Genomic DNA, 19,330 nt, shown 5'->3' on the forward strand with positions numbered 1-19,330 from the left:
TCATTTTGGAAAAGGAATTGGTTTGAGGTGGATGGTTTTGAAAGCTGTGTGTTTCATTTTGCAAGAGGTTTGTGGAGTTTTGATAAACTGGTCTTTTCAGTTTCAAATTTTGAAAAACATAGCCACAGTTTCTGGAAATGTGTTTAAAAGGTTTGGGTGGGAAAACTGCAGTGCACTGCACCCACATTATGATCAACCTGCTGCAGCAACCCGACAGTATACTGAAAGGTGACCTCAGGCCACGGTTTGAAGCCTGACTAATGAAGAAATGGTCCTCATATTTTAAAAGCTTCCTCGTAAGTATCAGTATTAGTCCTGTATTGCCTTTGTACAGCCATATTTTAATCATTTTTATCATAAGGATGACAACACAGAATCAACACATTCTTTATTTAAAAATTCTGATTTTAGAAATCTTCCTTTTGACAATCAGCTGTGGTTGAAGTGGTACAGAGGCATGTCATGGCACGGTGTGTTTGTACGTCATAAACAGGTTTCTATACATCACAACTGAAATGAGAATCTTTCCTCCTGTTTTTTTCTGGAGAATTAAGGGCGTGGGGTCAGCTTTAGTATTAGAAAACCCTGGATGCCCATCTCCAGTGGGATCTGGTGTGAACAACGAGAAGTGTGAACAAAGTCAACGATACAGTACAGAACACCAAACTGTGGGTTCTTCCAAATCTGCCAATAATTCAAAGTAGTTAGGAACCACATTCGAACAATACATAGCTTATTCACTTTGACTTTTCTTGTTATTCATCAGTCAGTTTTAAGTGCTTTGTCAAATAAAAGGATTTGATCTTTGGACTAACAAACATAAGCCACATGTCACGGTTATGTAACCTTCAATAAAGCTGCTGAACTAGTTGTGACTACTGTCTGAACATGTTTTGTGGTGTAAACATGGATCGCTGCGGTCTCACCTCGGTCTCCTTACACACAGAGAAGCTGTATCTCTGGAGGATCTCCACCACTGCAAGTTTCATCATCACCAGAGCAAATCGCATCCCAATGCAGTTCCTTTCCCCGGCCCCAAAAGGCATGTACGTGTATGGATCGACAGACTCCTTGTTTGCCTTGCTAAACCTGAGAGTACACCCACCCAATGTGTTAAAATATGTTAGTTTTTTCTATTTATTGTCTAGTCTGGTAAATATATAAATCCTTGCTGTACCTCTCAGGTTTGAATTTCTCCGGTTCAGGCCACACATCAGGGTCCCGGTGCATGGGCCACGTGGGGATCATGACAACAGTACCTTTTGGAATCAATACGCCGTTTATCTCCACAGTCACCTTGGCCACATGCTCCACACGTGCGGCAATGGGGTACAACCACAGATTCTCGTTGACGACGCCGTCTAGATACTCCATCTGCATTAGCTTCTGATAGTCGATGGGACCCTGCATGAACACACAGACACGAGGCCAGAGATGATTCACGAATGGAATGACCAAATTTGATAAATAAAGTAAAAACAACTTATCATTATCTCATAATACCTCACGGTACCACAACAAGATTTAGATTTGTGCTCCACTGATCAGTAATTGCCCATTTCACCTTACACTTATCATGTCCTTCTTTGTAAAGTATTAGTCTTGTATGAAATGTTGAATGTGTGTTGTACAGCTCCTCCACTTAAAAGTGGCCAAAGACCAACAAAGGCAGCTTTAAATCTCTGTCTTTGAGACCTCTTACTTAAAACTTACCTTGTTAGGGAAGGTGGTGTCAATCTCCTCCTGCAGCTTTTTCATGACCTCAGGGTTTGTTGCCAAATTGTAAGACGAGAAAGAGAGAGAGGAGCTGCTAGTTTCATAGCCAGCAAAGATGAAAATCATTGCTTGAGAAAGGATCTCATGATCACTCAACCCTGGGGAGATATGGAGGATATGCAGCCTTTAGAATAACTTTCAATTGTGTTGCCATGAACGTGAGCATGAACTGTGTGTATCACCTTTTTCCCCCACCCCACTGGAGTCATTGTTTTTCTGAGAGTCCATCATCAGCTGGAGGAAGTCCACACGACTCTGAGAGTAGACACGTATGTGAGAACAGCTCTGATTATGTTTCTCAACCTGCTGATACGAACATAGACAGTCATACCTTTTGCTTGCTGTTCTCATGATTATACTTGATCTTCTCCAGTGCAGCGTAAAAGAAGTCTGTCACAGATTTTGGGAAAAAGGAGTACTCCATTTTTTCTAATAGTACACCCACGAAGGGGAAGAAGGCTGAAATTAAACAGAGAGTAGCACATTTATCAAGGTCACAGGAAACTACAGATTCTCAGTAAGTAACTTTTTTCTTGAACTATATTTGACAAAGGTTAAATGAATAGTTTACCAACGAGGAGGAAGACAAGATTAAAGAAGTCAAACTTCAGCATCTTTTTGATGTTTGTGACAAAAGGGTCTGAGGGGTTATTGAGTGAGTCAATGTCCACACTGAAAGCTGTGCTGGCTACTACGTCCATACTGTAGGGTCCAAAGTACCTATAAAGAGCATATAAATATATCCAAAAGACACATCACTCTTCCAGTGTTAAAAGGAGCTTCTGTTGAAGAACTTCAGTCACTTTAATTTGTTGGTGCATGAAATGTTCTTACTCTTTCATCTCTAATGGTTCATCCTTGTCTGCTTGCATTTTCATGCTTTTGATGAGGTTAGCAGAATGCTGCTTCATTATGACAAACATCTGAGACACACACAAAGACAGAGACCTAATGCAAAATACTGGAAATCACATTACTGGATCCAACTACAATGTTTTTTTTTTCTTTTTCATTTTGTTCTTTTGGAAAAGGACTCAAAAAGAGGTTCCAACTCAATTTTAGGAAATCACAATATAACAAAAGTGACAAATAAAGAGAATGAGCCAATATGATGCACGGTTATGTGTAGACCTCCAAAAATCCTCTTGTAATAGTCAGGGAGATCATGAAGGCTCTGAAACAGCTTCATTTTTAAAAGGAGAACGAGCTGAGAAACACTGCTCTCTAAATCCTATTTTGAGTTACAGCACAGAGTTTGGCTGAAGAATGTTTTGTTTAACATGCAGGAAAAGCCACGGCAGGAGAGGGATGTACCTCTTTCAGCCTGCCGGAGGTGAAGTACGGCGAGAGGACGCCGCGGATCTTCCTCCACTGATCATCCTCTGCTATAGACACGGCGTCATACAGTGGATCATTGAGACGGAAATTCTGAAACACCAATAAAAAAAAAAAAGAAACGCCAGCAATGAGGACAAAAGTTTAACTGAAAACCAACAATCATAATGAGAGACTGAACTACATAGGAAGCTTGCATACTCTGCGATTGGTGAAGAGAGAGTAACACTCCTTTATCAGAACTGATTTTATCATGCCAGGATCTGTGATACACAGCACGGGCTGACGGCCATCATAAATGCTCAATGTGAGGAAAATGTAACACACACATAAAACATTAATGAATAAGAGAAACTTTCATACTACTCCATCCTTTTTAAACAAGTATACAACACTACAATACTATAACACATACAATACAACAGGTGAACTTACCCCCATGTTTTCCCATATTTCTTGTGGCACTCATCATCAAAGTTGATGAATCCCTATGTACAAGAATGTACAGATGATGAATGAACCACCTTTTCTGTATCACGTTTTAGCATTTGTAAGGGTAGAGATATTGGTGGAATATAAAATACAATTACACCGTCTATGGCACATGTGTCAAACTGATCCGTGAAAGGGTCACTGTGGCTGCAGGTTTTCATTCTATCCATGCAGCAGCACACCTGACTTGGCTTAATCAATCAACTGAACTGCCTTCACACAGTCACTTCAGGTGTCCTCTTGCTTGATTGGAACAAAAACTTGCCAGCCACACCCACTGCATGGGTGCTGCATGGTTGGAATGAAAACCTGCAGCCACAGCGGCCATTTCACGGATCAGTTTGACACCCCTGGTCTATGGAAATCACTGACAACAGTGGGGTCAATTCCTGATGGCAATATGAATTTCTTGATTTTGCTGAACAACTTCATCAGTTCATTGCAGGATCTTCAGTTCACACAGTAGTTGATAGCATTTAAAGACAAAGACAATAATCTTTTCTAAAATATACAAAAACAAACTAGCGCTGTTAAAATGAGAGCCCATCCACACTTGTAGGATATAGTAAAAGTGATATATGAGTATTTTCCACCAGACATTCTGACATTTTTCCAAAAACAGTCGATAGCCAAGTCTGTGGATTATCCAGAATAAACGGGACGTTGTTCCTTTTTAAAAGTTTCTTTCACTTGAGTTAAGGAACAAACTGTTAGAGCCACACCAGAGATATTAAATTGTGCACCATGTGTCTGGTTACAGACATAAAATTTGCAACTACAACTCCTACAATACTGTACGTATGACAGAGTTGTTGAATTTTTCAATAGCAAACCAGAATTTATATATCGGCCAGACATTATATGCTCACGTGCAAAAACATTAGGTACATTTTGAAAAAGGAATACATCCTGATATAACAGCACTGCACTAAATCTTAGCTTCATGACTGTTATAATGTTCAGTTTATGTTTAAACAGAGTCTGAAAGGTGGTGTTTTAACTGTATGATCATTTTTGGAGTGTGTGGTGCTGTTAAACTGGATTTAATTTAAAAAATAATAATAAATGTCTTTCTGTTATTTTGCACAGCTCACTGAATAAAATGTCAAAATAATAGAAACACAGTATCGGTACAACGGAATAGAATTCAAAAATACCACAGACCACAGCCTCCAAAATGAAAACACAGATGAATCAACAGTTCTCTCAGTTATTTTAAACAAATGCTGAATACCATAACCTCCATGAAACAAAGATGTAGTGCAGGACTGTGATATTAGAATGGACTCCTTTTCACTAATGAACTGGCAAGCGAGTGCAGCTCTTACATATCTACAGCTATTCGCTATAAGTATCAGTGAAACCATTTTTCCCGGTGGCCTGACAAGAATATTGACCAACCTTTCTATATGCCAGCATAGTCCCAAAAAAGGGAACTGGTTTGGGACCTGGGATGCCCAATCTCTTAAACGTCCCATATGGCCAGGTGCCATACCTGTGAAACGCATTAAATGTGCGGAAAAGAAGAAAAACAATTTGCATTAAACACACAAGCAGTACAAATGGCAGAAACACCTGAACACAGATTTTTTTTGTTTGTTTGTTTTTTGACACTTACACAATCACCAGTGTGATGAAGGCCACCAGGAGAGTCCATGTCTCAGCAGAGAAGTAGAGGAAATAGCCCATGTCTGCACACCTTCTCTCGTCGCTCAATGCAAGTCAAGCTTTCAATCCCAACTTTTATCTGCTGATGTACAACCCTGTTGCGTGAGTAAAGGAAGTGGCCGGGTGAATTATTGACAAAGAGAGGCTGGACAGCATTTTATTAGCTGTTTTACCTGTGAGTCTGCAGTCCGTTCGCCTAAATTATTGTATTGCTTGTGCTAAGAAAAACAAACAAACATGTACAGAGTTCATGAGAAGTGCTTTTATTAATTTACAACAATAAATAAATTAATATGTTAATTAATTTAGGGGTCTCCTGTATTCGTAAATATCCCAGAAATACAACAAGTAAAATACAGCAATTGTCACTTTTATTATTTTCTTTAACTAAAATGAATCATTCAAACATTTAAAAAATTAGATAAAACATTGTTTTATTTATTCAGTCACACACAATAATTTATATATATTTATATATCACCATTTAAACATATGTCACCGGCCTCAAGCCTAGGGATACTAGGACTGGTAGCTGTTTTGCCTATGACTGTGAACAGTAAGAAACAACACGGTTTCAGCAGTGTGCGGCTCTCAAACGTCCTTTAATTCTTCCTCTAAGAGAGTAACATGGGCTTGATTTAGCAGTTTCTCACCGTACTAGGTACCACAGTGTCACCTACGGTGACAAAATGAAATAACGACAACATAACATGGATGGGAGTCTAACTTAGGAAGCAGCTCATTATTAATGTGCTTTGTTAAAAAACAATAAAAATAAATAAGGGATGTGTGTATTAGATCCTTCCAATGAGAGACTCTTTTTTTCCAGCCTCTACACATATAAATAACTGAGCGTTCTTTACAGAAGCCAGAAAATTATAATGGAATTAAAAACACTGAAAAACGAAAATAAGTGTATAAGCCGCATAAGTGATAATGATTGGCTAAGGTAGGGTAAGATTTCATGGTAAGCCAATCAGCGGGAGGGCAGTGTTCAGTTGGGCGGGTGTTGTTTACACACAAACGCACGCATAGCAGTATCACAGAAGCGATCAGAGATAGCCTGCAGAAATGGCCAGTTCGGAGCATTCAGAGGTAAACTTCAATGCATGATCAACCTGCTGCAGCGACCCAACAGTATACTGAAAGGTGACCTCAGGCCATGGTCTGAAGCCTGACTGATGAAGAAATGGTCCTCATATTTTAAAAGCTTCCTCATAAGTATCAGTATTAGTCCTGTATTGCCTTTGTACAGCCATATTTTAATCATTTTTATCATAAGGATGACAACACACAGAGGAAGAATCAACACATTCTTTATTTAAAAATTCTGATTTTAGAAATCTTCCTTTTGACAATCAGCTGTGGTTGAAGTGATACAGAGGCATGTCATGACATGGTGTGTTTAGACGTCATAAACAGGATTCTATACATCACAATTGAAATGAGAATCTTTCCTCCTGTTTTTTGCTGGATAATTAAGGGCGTGGCACCAGCTTTAGTTTGATAGGTCGTTTTGGCATTAGTAGAACCTGGACGTCCATCTCCAGTGGGATCTGGTGAGAACAACAAGAAGTGTGAACAAAGCCAACGATACAGTACAGAACACCAAACTGTGGGTTCTTCCAAATCTGCCAATAATTCAAAGTAGTTAGGAACCACATTCTAACAATACATAGCTTATTCACTTTGACTTTTCTTGCTTTGTCAAGTAAAAGGATTTGAACTATGGAGTAAGAAACATAAGCCACATGTCACGGTTATACAGCAGCAGATAAAGCTGCTGAACTAGTTGTGACTAATGTCTGAACATGTTTTGTGGTGTAAACATGGATCGCTGTGGTCTCACCTTGGTTTCCTTACACACAGAGAAGCTGTATCTCTGGAGGATCTCCACCACTGCAAGTTTCATCATTACCAGAGCAAATCGCATCCCAATGCAGTTTCTTGGCCCGGCCCCAAAAGGCATGTACGTGTATGGATCGATAGACTCCTTGTTTGCCTTGCTAAACCTGAGAGTACACCGATCCAATGTATTAAAACCTGTTAGTTTCTTCTATTTATTGTCTATTCTGGTAAATATATAAATCCTTGCTGTACCTCTCAGGTTTGAATTTCTCCGGTTCAGGCCACACATCAGGGTCCCGGTGCAAGGCCCATGTGGGGACCATGACAACAGTACCTTTTGGAATCAATATGCCGTTTATCTCCACGGTCATCTTGGCCACGCGCTCCACACGTGAGACAACAGGGTACAACCGGAGAGACTCGTTGATGACGGCGTCTAGATACTCCATCTGCATTAGCGTCTGATAGTCAATGGGACCCTGCATGAACACAGAGGCACGAGGCCAGAGCTGATTCACTAATGGAATGACCAAATTTGACAAATAAAGTAAAAACAACTTATCATTATCTCGTAATACCTCACTGTACCACAACAAGATTTAGATTTGTGCTCCACTGATCAATAATTGCCCATTTCATATAACACTTATCATGTCCTTCTTTGTAAAGTATTAGTCTTGTATGAAATGTTGAAAGTGTGTTGTACAGCTCCTCCACTTAAAAGTGGCCAAAGACCAACAAAGGCAGCTTTAAATCTCTGTCTTTGAGACCTCTTACTTAAAACTTACCTTGTTAGGGAAGGTGGTGTCAATCTCCTCCTGCAGCTTTTTCATGACCTCAGGGTTTGTTGCCAAATTGTAAGACAAGAAAGAGAGAGAGGAGCTGCTAGTTTCATAGCCAGCAAAGATGAAAATCATTGCTTGAGAAAGGATCTCATGATCACTCAACCCTGGGGAGATATGGAGGATATGCAGCCTTTAGAATAACTTTCAATTGTGTTGCCATGAACGTGAGGATGAACTGTGTATATCACCTTTTTCCCCCACCCCACTGGAGTCATTGTTTTTCTGAGAGTCCATCATCAGCTGGAGGAAGTCCACACGACTCTGAGAGTAGACACGTATGTGAGAACAGCTCTGATTATGTTTCTCAACCTGCTGATACGAACATAGACAGTCTTACCTTTTGCTTGCTGTTCTCACGATTATACTTGATCTTCTCCAGTGCAGTGTAAAAGAAGTCTGTCACAGATTTTGGGAAAAAGGAGTACTCCATTTTTTCTAATATTACACCCATGAAGGGGAAGAAGGCTGAAATTAAACAGACAGCAGCACATTTATCAAGGTCACAGGAAACTACAGATTCTCAGTAAGTAACTTTTTGTCTTGTATATGAACTGTATTTGACAAAGGTTAAATGAATAGTTTACCAACGATGACGAGGAGAGGATTTAAGAAGTCAAACACCATCTTTTTGATGTTAGTGACAAAAGGGTCTGAGGGGTTATTGAGTGAGTCAATGTCCACGCTGAAAGCTGTGCTGGCTACTACGTCCATACTGTAGGGTCCAAAGTACCTATAAAGAGCATATAAATACATCCAAAAGAGATATCACTCTTCCAGGGTTAAAACAAGCTTCTCTTGAAGAACTTCAATCAGTTTAATTTGTTGGTGCATGAAATGTTCTTACTCTTTCATCTCTAATGGTCCATCCTTGTCTGCTTGCATTTTCATGCTTTTAATGAGGTTAGCAGAATGCTGCTTCATTATGACAAACATCTGAGACACACACAAAGACAGAGACCTAATGCAAAATACTGGAAATCACATTACTGGATCCAACTACAATGTTTCTGGTGTGTTTAATTTTTTCCGTTTTGTTCTTTTGGAAAAGGACTCAAAAAGAGGTTCCAACTCAATTTTAGGAAATCACAATATAACAAAAGTGACAAATAAAGACAATGAGCCAATATGATGCACGGTTATGTGTAGACCTCCAAAAATCCTCTTGTAATAGTCAGGGAGATCATGAAGACTCTGAAACAGCTTCATTTTTAAAAGCAGAACGAGCTGAGAAACACTGCTCTCTGAATCCTATTTTGAGTTACAGCACAGAGCTTGGCTGAAAAAGGTTTTGTTTAACATGCAGGAAAAGCCACGGCAGGAGAGGGATGTACCTCTTTCAGCCTGCCCGAGGTGAAGTACGGCGAGAGGATGCCGCGGATCCTCCTCCACTGATCATCCTCTGCTAAAGACACGGCGTCATACATTGGACCATTGAGACGGAAATTCTGAAACACCAATAAAACGCCAGCGATGAGGACAAAAGTTTAACTAACCATTAAATAATATTATATTATTAATGAAAGACTGAACTACATAGGGAGTTTGCATACTCTGCGATTGGTGAAGAGAGAGTAACACTCCTTTATCAGAACTGATTTTATCATGCCAGGATCTGTGATACACAGCACGGGCTGACGGCCATCATAAATGCTAAATGTGAGGAGAATGTAACACACACATAAAACATTAATGAATAAGAGAAACTTTCATACAACTCCACCCTTTTAAGCAACTATACAACACTACTATACTATACTATATGCAGGAGCAACACATACAATACAAAAGGTGAACTTACCCCCATGTTTTCCCATATTTCTTGTGGCAGTCTGCATCAAAGTTCATGAATCCCTACGTACAAGAATGTACAGATGATGAATGAAGCACCTTTTCTGTATCACGTTTTAGCATTTGTAAGGGTAGAGATATTGGTGGAATATAAAATACAATTACACCGTTTATGGAAATCACTGACAACAGTGGGGTCAATTCCTGACGGCAATATGAATTTCTTGATTTTACTGAACAACTTCATCAGTTCATTGCGTCTTTATGTTTTTGTACAGTGTCCTTGTGAGTCTTGAAAGGCGCTCATAAATAAAATGTATTATTATTATTATTATTATTATTGTTATTATTATTATTGCAGGAACTTCAGTTCACAGAGTAGTTGAGAGCATTTAAAATAATTTCAGATACAGTTAAAGACAAAGACAATAATCTTTTCTAAAATGTACAAAAACAAACTAGCGCTGTTAAAATGAGAGCACGTCATCCACACTTGTAGGATATAGTAAAAGTGATATACGAGTATTTTCCATCAGACATTCTGACATTTTTCCAAAAACTGTCAATAGCCAAGTCTGTAGATAAGCCAGAATAAACGGGGCGTTGTTCCTCAAAAAGATTTTTAAAAGTTTCTTGCGTTAAGGAACGAACTGTTAGAGCCACACCAGAGATATTAAATTATGCATTATGTGTCTGGTTAGAGACCTAAAATTTGCAACTACAACTCCTACAATACTGAACGTACGACAGAGTTGTTGAATTTTTCAACAGCAAACCAGAATTTATATATGGGCCAGACACTCGCCAAAACAATAGGTACATTTTGAAAAAGGAATACATCCTGATATAACAGCACTAACTCTTTGGTTTGTGACTGTTATAATGCTCAGTTTATGTTTAAACAGAGTCTGAAAGGTGGTGTTTTAACTGTATGATCATTTTGGAAGGGGTAGTGTGTGGTGCTGTTAAACTGGATTTAAATTAAAAAATAATAATAAATGTCTTTCTATTATTTAGCACAGCTCACTGAATAAAATGTCAAAATAATAGAAACACAGTGTCGGTACAACGGAATAGAATTCAAAAATACCACAGACCACAGCCTCCAAAATGAAAACACAGATGAATCAACAGTTCTCTCAGTTATTTTAAACAAATGCTGAATACCATAACCTCCATGAAACAAAGATGTAGTGCAGGACTGTGATATTAGAATGGACTCCTTTTCACTAGTGTACCTAATGAACTGGCAAGCGAGTGTAGCTCTTACATATTTACAGCTATTCGCTATGAGTATCAGTGAAACCATTTTTCCAGGTGTACGGTGGCCTGACAAGAATATTGACCAACCTTTCTATATGCCAGCATAGTCCCAAAAAAGGGGATTGGTTTGGGACCTGGGATGCCCAATCTCTTAAACGTCCCATATGTCCAGGTGCCATACCTGTGAAACACATTAAACGTGCAGAAAAGAAGAAAAAAATTTGCATTAAACACACAAGCAGTACAAATGGCAGAAACACCTGAACACAAATGTTTTGTTTTTTTGACACTTACACAATCACCAGTGTGATGAAGGCCACCAGGAGAGTCCATGTCTCAGCAGAGAAGTAGAGGAAATAGCCCATGTCTGCACGCCTTCTCTCGTCGCTCAATGCAAGTCAAGCTTTCAATCCCAACTTTTATTTGCTGCTGTACAACCCCGTTGCGTGAGTAAAGGAAGTGTGTGAGAGTTGAGCCAATGGCAGCACGCAGGGCTGGGTGAATTATTGACAAAGAGAGGCTGGACAGCATCTTATTAGCTGTTTTACCTATGAGTCTGCAGTCCTTTGGCCTAAATTATTATATTGCTTGTGCTAAAAAAAGAAAAAAAAAACACGTACAAAGTTCATTAGAAGTGCTTTTATTAATTTACAACAATATTCAATAGTCTTTTAGGGGTCTCCTGTATTCGTAAATATCCCAGAAATACAACAAGTAAAATACAGCAATTGTCACTTTTATTATTTTCTTTAATTAAAATTAATCATTTAAACATTTAAAAAATGAGATAAAACATTGTTTTATTTATTCAGTCATACACAATAATTTATATATATTTATGTATCACCATTTAAACATGTGTTACCGTCCTCAAGCCTAGGGATACTTGGACCAGTAGCTATTTTGCTACACAGTCATGAATTACTACGGAAGCCGAGAACGGCCATGCATTCATACATTTTATTTACTCCGTTTTCCCGTGATAACGAGTTAATTTCCTCCGTTTTCCCGAGATAACGGGATAATTTTCTCGAGATCTCGAGATAACGAAACTTGTTTTCCCGAGATAACAATATAATTAATTCGAGATCTCGAGAAAACAAAACGATATTGTAGTAGGCTATATTAAATCATTGCAGGAAATATCATTCAGTGTAGCAATGTCAGAGGAGCAGGAGCATATTGATAACCGAGTCACATATCTTTTCAATCAAGGCCTGACACTTGCTATTACAGACACATTAGTGAGCGTATATCGTTTTGTTTTCTCGAGATCACGAATTAATTATGTCGTTATCACGGGAAAACAAGTTTCGTTATCTCGAGATCTCGAATTAATTATATCGTTATCTCGGGAAAACAAGTTTCGTTATCTCGAGATCTCGAGAAAATTATATCGTTATCACGGGAAAACGGAGGAAATTAACTCGTTATCACGGGAAAACGGAGGAAATAAAATGTATGAATACATGGCCGTTCTCGGCTTCCGTAAATTACTGTGAACAGTAAGAAACAACACGGTTTCAGCAGTGTGCTGCTCTCAAACGTCCTTTAATTCTTCCTCTATACTGTACCGATGTGTTGTCTCTAAAATAGTGCATAAACGAAACGAGAATAAGTTTAATAATTATAAAATCTTGTATTGATGATGGGAGAGTCTGACCACTGTACAAAGCCTTCTCCAGCACATCCCAAAGATTCTCAATGGGGTTAAGGTCTGGACTCAGTGGTGGCCAATCCATGTGTGAAAATGATGTCTCATGCTTCCTGAACCACTCTTTCACTGTTTGAGAACCATGAATCCTGACATTGTCATCTTGGAATATGCCCGTGAACATCAGGGAAGAAAAAATCCATTGATGGAATAACCTGGTCATTCAGTATATTCAGGTAGTCAGCTGACCTCATTCTTTGGGCACATAATGTTGCTGAACCTAGACCTGAGCAACTGCAGCAACCCCAGATCATAGCACTGCCCCCACAGGCTTGTACAGTACACTAGGCATGATGGGTGCATCATTTCATCTGTCTCTCTTCTTACCCTGATGCCCCCATCACTCTGGAACAGGGTAAATCTGGACTCATCAGACCACATGACCTTCTTCCATTGCTCCAGAGTCCAATCTTTATGCTCCCTAGCAAGTTGAAACCTTTTTTCTGGTTAGCCTCACTGATTAGTGGTTTTCTTAAGGCTACACAGCTGTTCAGTCCCAGTTCACATTGCACGTGTGGAAATGCTCTTACTTTCATTATTAAACATAGCCCTGAGTTCTACTGTTGTTTTTCTTCAATCTGATTTCACTAAACGTTTAAGTGATCACCGATCACGATCAATCAGGATTTTTTTCTGACCACATTTCTTCCTCAAAGATGATGGTTCTCCACTGTCCTTCCAGTTTTTAATAATGCGTTGGACAGTTCCCCCAACTTTAGTATTTTCTTCAATCTCCTTAGATGTTTTCTCTGCTTGATGCATCCCAATGATTTGACCCTTCTCAAACAGACTAACATATTTTCCACCACCACAGGATGTGTCTTTAGACATGGTTGCTTAAGAAATGAGAAGCTACTCATTGCATCATTTGGGGTTAAATAACTTGTTGCCAGCTGAAAGACAATCACCCATGCAGTAATTATCCAATAGGAGGCTCATACCTATTTTGCTGAGTGAAATCCAGGTCAGGTCAGATCATTTTTGTGGAAAGAATTGGTTTGAGGTGGATAGTTTTGAAAGCTGCGTGTTTCATTTTGCAAGAGGTTTGTGGAGTTTTGACAAACTGGTCTTTTCAGTTTGTTTTTTCAAATTTTGAAAAACATAGCCAGTTTCTGGAAATGTGTTTAAAAGGTTTGGGGAGAAAAAACTGCAATGCACTGCACCCACATTATGATCAACCTGCTGCAGCGACCCAACAGTATACTGAAAGGTGACCTCAGGCCATGGTCTGAAGCCTGACTGATGAAGAAATGGTCCTCATATTTTAAAAGCTTCCTCGTAAGTATCAGTATTAGTCCTGTATTGCCTTTGTACAGCCATATTTTAATAATTTTTATCATAAGGATGACAACACACAGAGGAAGAATCAACATGTTCTTTATTTAAAAATTCTGATTTTAGAAATCTTCCTTTTGACAATCAGCTGTGGTTGAAGTGGTACAGAGACGTGTCATGACATGGTGTGTTTAGACGTCATAAACAGGTTTCTATACATCACAACTGAAATGAGAATCCTTCCTCCTGTTTTTTGCTGGAGAATTAAGAGCGTGGCACCAGCTTTAGTTTGATAGGTCGTTTTGGCATTAGAAAACCCTGGATGTCCATCTCAAGTGGGATCTGGTGTGAACAACAAGAAGTGTGAACAAAGTCAACGGTACAGTACAGAACACCAAACTGTGGGTTCTTCCAAATCTGCAAATAATTCAAAGTAGTCAGGAACCACATTCTAACAATACATAGCTTATTCACTTTGACTTTTCTTGTTATTCATCAGTCAGTTTTAAGTGCTTTGTCAAGTAAAAGGATTTGATCTATGGACTAACAAACATAAGCCACAGGTCTCACCTCAGTCTCCTTACACACAGAGAAACTGTATCTCTGGAGGATCTCCACCACTGCAAGTTTTATCATCACCAGAGCAAATCGCATCCCAATGCAGTTCCTTGGCCCGGCCCCAAAAGGCATGTACGTGTATGGATCGATAGACTCCTTGTTTGCCTTGCTAAACCTGAGAGTACACCCACCCAATGTATTAAAACCTGTTCGTTTTTTCTATTTACTGTCTATTCTGGTGAATATATAAATCCTTTCTGTACCTTTCAGGTTTGAATTTCTCCGGTTCAGGCCACAGATCAGGGTCCCGGTGCATGGGCCACGTGGGGATCAAGACAACAGTACCTTTTGGAATCAATATGCCGTTTATCTCTACGGTCGCCTTGGCCATGCGCTCCAGACGTGAGGCAATGGGGTACAACCGGAGATTCTCGTTGACAACGGCGTCTAGATACTCCATCTGCATTAGCGTCTGATAGTCGATGGGACCCTGCATGAACACACAGACACGAGGCCAGAGATGATTCACTAATGGAATGACCAAATTTGACAAATAAAGTAAAAACAACTTATCATTATCTCGTAATACCTCACGGTACCACAACAAGATTGAGATTTGTGCTCCGCTGATCAATAATTGCCCATTTCACCTTACACTTATCATGTCCTTCTTTGTAAAGTATTAGTCTTGTATGAAATGTTGAAAGTGTGTTGTACAACTCCTCCACTTAAAAGTGGCCAAAGACCAACAAAGGCAGCTTTAAATCTCTGTCTTTGAGACCTTACTTAAAACTTACCTTGTTAGGGAAGGTGGCGTCAATCTCCTCCTGCAGCTTTTTCATGACCTCAGGATATGTTGCCAAATTGTAAGACAAGAAAGAGAGAGAAGAGCTGCTTGTTTCATAGCCAGCAAAGAGGAAAATCATTGCTTGAGAAAGGATCTCATGATCACTCAACCCTGGGGAGATATGGAGGATATGCAGCCTTTAGAATAATTTTCAATTGTGTTGCCATGAATGTGAGCATGAACTGTGTATATCACCTTTTTCCCCCACCCCACTGGAGTCATTGTTTATCTGAGAGTCCATCATCAGCTGGAGGAAGTCCACACGACTCTGAGAGTAGACACGTATGTGAGAACAGCTCTGATTATGTTTCTCAACCTGCTGATACGAACACGTGAACATAGACAGACTCACAGACAGTCTTACCTTTTGCTTGCTGTTCTCACGATTATACTTGATCTTCTCCAGTGCAGCGTAAAAGAAGTCTGTCACAGATTTTGGGAAAAAGGAGTACTCCATTTTTTCTAATATTACACCCAGTACGGGGAAGATGGCTGAAATTAAACAGACAGCAGCACATTTATCAAGGTCACAGGAAACTACAGATTCTCAGTAAGTAACTTTTTTTCTTGTATATGAACTGTATTTGACAAAGGTTAAATGAATAGTTTACCAACGAGGAGGAAGATAGGATTAAAGAGGTCCACCTTCAGCATCTTTTTAATGTTAGTGACAAAAGGGTCTGAGGGGTTATTGAGTGAGTCAATGTCCACGCTAAAAGCTGTGCTGGCTACTACGTCCATACTGTAGGGTCCAAAGTACCTATAAAGAGCATATAAATACATCCAAAAGACATATCACTCTTCCAGTCTTAAAACAAGCTTCTCTTGAGGAACTTCAACCAATTTAATTTGTTGGTGCATGAAATGTTCTTACTCTTTCATCTCTAATGGTTCATCCTTGTCTGCTTGCATTTTCATGCTTTGGATGAGGTTAGCAGAATGCTGCTTCATTATGCCAAACATCTGAGAGACACACACAAAGGCAGAGACCTAATGCAAAATACTGAAAATCACATCGCTTCATTTCATTTGCATGTCATGTGTAAGGACTGTCACTGCGAGGTGTGTGTGGAAGATAGGCTGCTAGCAGGCTGAGCTCAAACTTAGCGCCCTTGGAAAGCAGAAGGAGGTAGGAGGAGATTAATGGCATTCATTGTAAAATGAATGGTTCATTTTATTTAAAAACAGAAGGAAACTGTCATTGTGGTTGTTTAGCTAGGAGTTGCAACTTACAGTGGTTTAAAAAGCTAATTTCATGTAAATTTCATTGTTTGGGTTTAAAAATGTGAATGTGATTTCTATGTATTGTTTGAGGAAATAAGGTACTATGGCATTTGTATTTTTGTCCGTTTTGTATTTTTCACGGTGTCAGAGTGCCAGTGGTAAAGGAGGAGAGAAATAAAGTTGCACCAGTCGAAGCTCTCTGCATCTTGGTGTGGTTAATCCAAGTGGATTACAACGGGATCCAACTGCAATGTTTCTGCGGTGTTTAATTTTTTCCGTTTTGTTCTTTTGGAAAAGGACTCAAAAAGAGGTTCCAACTCAATTTTAGGAAATCACAATATAACAAAAGTGACAAATAAAGAGAATGAGCCAATATGATGTATGGTTATGTGTAGACCTCCAAAAATCCTCTTGTAATAGTCAGGGAGATCATGAAGGCTCTGAAGCAGCTTCATTTTTAAAAGCAGAACGAGCTGAGAAACACTGTTCTCTGAATCCTATTTTGGGTTACAGCACTGAGCTTGGCTGAAAAATGTTTTGTTTAACATGCAGGAAAAGCCACGGCAGGAGAGGGATGTACCTCTTTCAGCCTGCCCGAGGTGAAGTACGGCGAGAGGACGCCGCGGATCCTCCTCCACTGATCATCCTCTGCTATAGACACGGCGTCATACAGTGGACCATTGAGACGGAAATTCTGAAACACCAATAAAAAAAAAAAAAAAAACGCCAGCGATGAGGACAAAAGTTGAACTGAAAACCAACAATCATAATGAGAGACTGAACTACATAGGGAGCTTGCATACTCTGCGATTGGTGAAGAGAGAGTAACACTCCTTTATCAGAACCGATTTTATCATGCCAGGATCTGTGATACACAGCACGGGCTGACGGCCGTCATAAATGCTAAACGTGAGGAGAATGTAACACACACATAAAACATTAATGAATAAGAGAAACTTTCATACAACTCCACCCTTTTTGAACAAGTATACATTACAATACAACAGATGAACTTACCCCCATGTTTTCCCATATTTCTTGTGGCACTCATCATCAAAGTTGATGAATCCCTACGAACAAGAATGTACAGATGATGAATGAAGCACCTTTTCTGTATCACGTTTTAGCATTTGTAAGGGTAGACATATTGGTGGAATACAAAATACAATTACACGTCTAAGGAAATCACTGACAACAGTGGGGTCAATTCCTGACAGTAATATGAATTTCTTGATTTTGCTGAACAACTTCATCAGTTCATTGCAGGAACTATAGTTCACAGAGTAGTTGAGAGCATTTAAAATGAATCTCAGATACAGTTAAAGACAAAGACAATAATCTTTTTTAAAATGTACAAAAACTAGCGCAGTTAAAATGAGAGCACATCCACACATGTAGAATATAGTGAGTGATATACAAGTATTTTCCATCAGACATTCTGACATTTTTCCAAAAACAGTCCATAGCCAAGTCTGTAGATTATCCAGAATAAACGGGACGTTGTTCCTTTTTAAAAGTTACTTTCACTTGAGTTAAGGAACAAACTGTTAGAATCACACCAGAGATATTAAATTGTGCAGCATGTGTCTGGTTAGAGACATAAAATTTGCAACTACAACTCCTACAATACTGAACGTACGACAGAGTTGTTGAATTTTTCAACAGCAAACCAGAATTTATATATGGGCCAGACACTATACGCACACTTGCCAAAACAATAGGTACATTAGGAAAAGGGAATACATCCTGATATAACAGCACTAAATCTTTGGTTTGTGACTGTTATAATGTTCAGTTTATGTTTAAACAGAGTCTGAAAGGTGGTGTTTTAACTGTATGATCATTTTGGAAGGGGGAGTATAATTATTATTATAATTTAAAAATAATAATAATAATAATAATAAATGTCTTTCTAGTATTTAGCACAGCTCAATGAATAAAATGTTGTTCTCAACATAACAGAAACACGTCGGTGCAATGCAATACAGTTCATTAGTACTGCAAACCACAGCCTCCAAAATGAAAACACAGATGAATCAACAGCTCTCTCAGTTATTTTAAACAAATGCTGAATACAATAACCTCCATGAAACAAAGATGTAGTGCAGGACTGTGATATTAGAATGGACTCCTTTTGACTAGTGTACCTAATGAACTGGCAAGTGAGTGCAGCTCTTACATATTTACAGCTATTCGCTATGAGTATCAGTGAAACCATTTTTCCAGGTGTGCGGTGGCCTGACAAGAATATTGACCAACCTTTCTATATTCCATCAGAGTCCCAAAAAAGGGCATTGGTTTGGGACCTGGGATGCCCAATCTCTTAAACGTCCCATATGGCCAGTAGCCATACCTGTGAAACGCATTAAACGTGCGAAAGAGAAGAAAAACAATTTGCATTAAACACACAAGTAGTACAAATGGCAGAAACACCTGAACACAAATGTTGTTTTTTTTTTTGACACTTACACAATCACCAGTGTGATGAAGGCCACCAGGAGAGTCCATGTCTCAGCAGAGAAGTAGAGGAAATAGCCCATGTCTGAACGCCTTCTCTCGTCGCTCAATGCAAGTCAAGCTTTCAATCCCAACTTTTATCTACTGCTGTACAACCCCGCTGCGTGAGTAAAGGAAGTGGCCGGGTGAATTATTGACAAAGAGAGGCTGGGCAGTATTTATTAGCTGTTTTACCTGTGA

At 39.2% G+C, this 19,330-nt stretch overlaps 1 protein-coding gene and 1 pseudogene across 2 annotated transcripts; both read right to left on the minus strand.

Annotated features, from left to right (window-relative positions):
* Positions 1 to 448: 448 nt before the first annotated feature.
* On the minus strand, positions 449 to 5,292 carry LOC311508101 (cytochrome P450 3A40-like; the record flags this gene model as incomplete). The annotated part of the gene is made up of 13 exons (XM_084572743.1): positions 449 to 609; positions 927 to 1,089; positions 1,178 to 1,404; positions 1,714 to 1,874; positions 1,959 to 2,031; positions 2,108 to 2,235; positions 2,339 to 2,496; positions 2,611 to 2,699; positions 3,091 to 3,204; positions 3,313 to 3,412; positions 3,547 to 3,599; positions 5,005 to 5,098; positions 5,222 to 5,292. 13 exons carry the CDS (start codon positions 5,290 to 5,292, stop codon positions 550 to 552), a joined length of 1,491 nt encoding a protein of 496 aa, XP_084428869.1. The 3' UTR covers positions 449 to 549.
* Positions 5,293 to 6,563: 1,271 nt separating this feature from the next.
* Positions 6,564 to 19,150, minus strand: LOC311508109 (annotated as a pseudogene). The gene is made up of 23 exons (XR_014699913.1): positions 18,893 to 19,150; positions 17,651 to 17,703; positions 17,437 to 17,536; positions 17,214 to 17,327; positions 16,284 to 16,372; positions 16,021 to 16,169; positions 15,774 to 15,901; positions 15,605 to 15,677; positions 15,360 to 15,520; positions 14,826 to 15,052; positions 14,575 to 14,737; positions 14,277 to 14,346; positions 11,103 to 11,350; positions 9,763 to 9,815; positions 9,515 to 9,614; positions 9,296 to 9,409; positions 8,809 to 8,897; positions 8,549 to 8,694; positions 8,302 to 8,429; positions 7,908 to 8,225; positions 7,372 to 7,598; positions 7,121 to 7,283; positions 6,564 to 6,827 (listed from the first exon to the last, which is right to left on the minus strand). The product of XR_014699913.1 is annotated as an uncharacterized misc_RNA (transcript).
* Between the last annotated feature and the right edge of the window lie 180 nt (positions 19,151 to 19,330).

Source organism: Chelon labrosus (genome assembly GCF_963514085.1).
Source record: "Chelon labrosus genome assembly, chromosome: 2".
Lineage (NCBI taxonomy): Eukaryota > Metazoa > Chordata > Actinopteri > Mugiliformes > Mugilidae > Chelon > Chelon labrosus.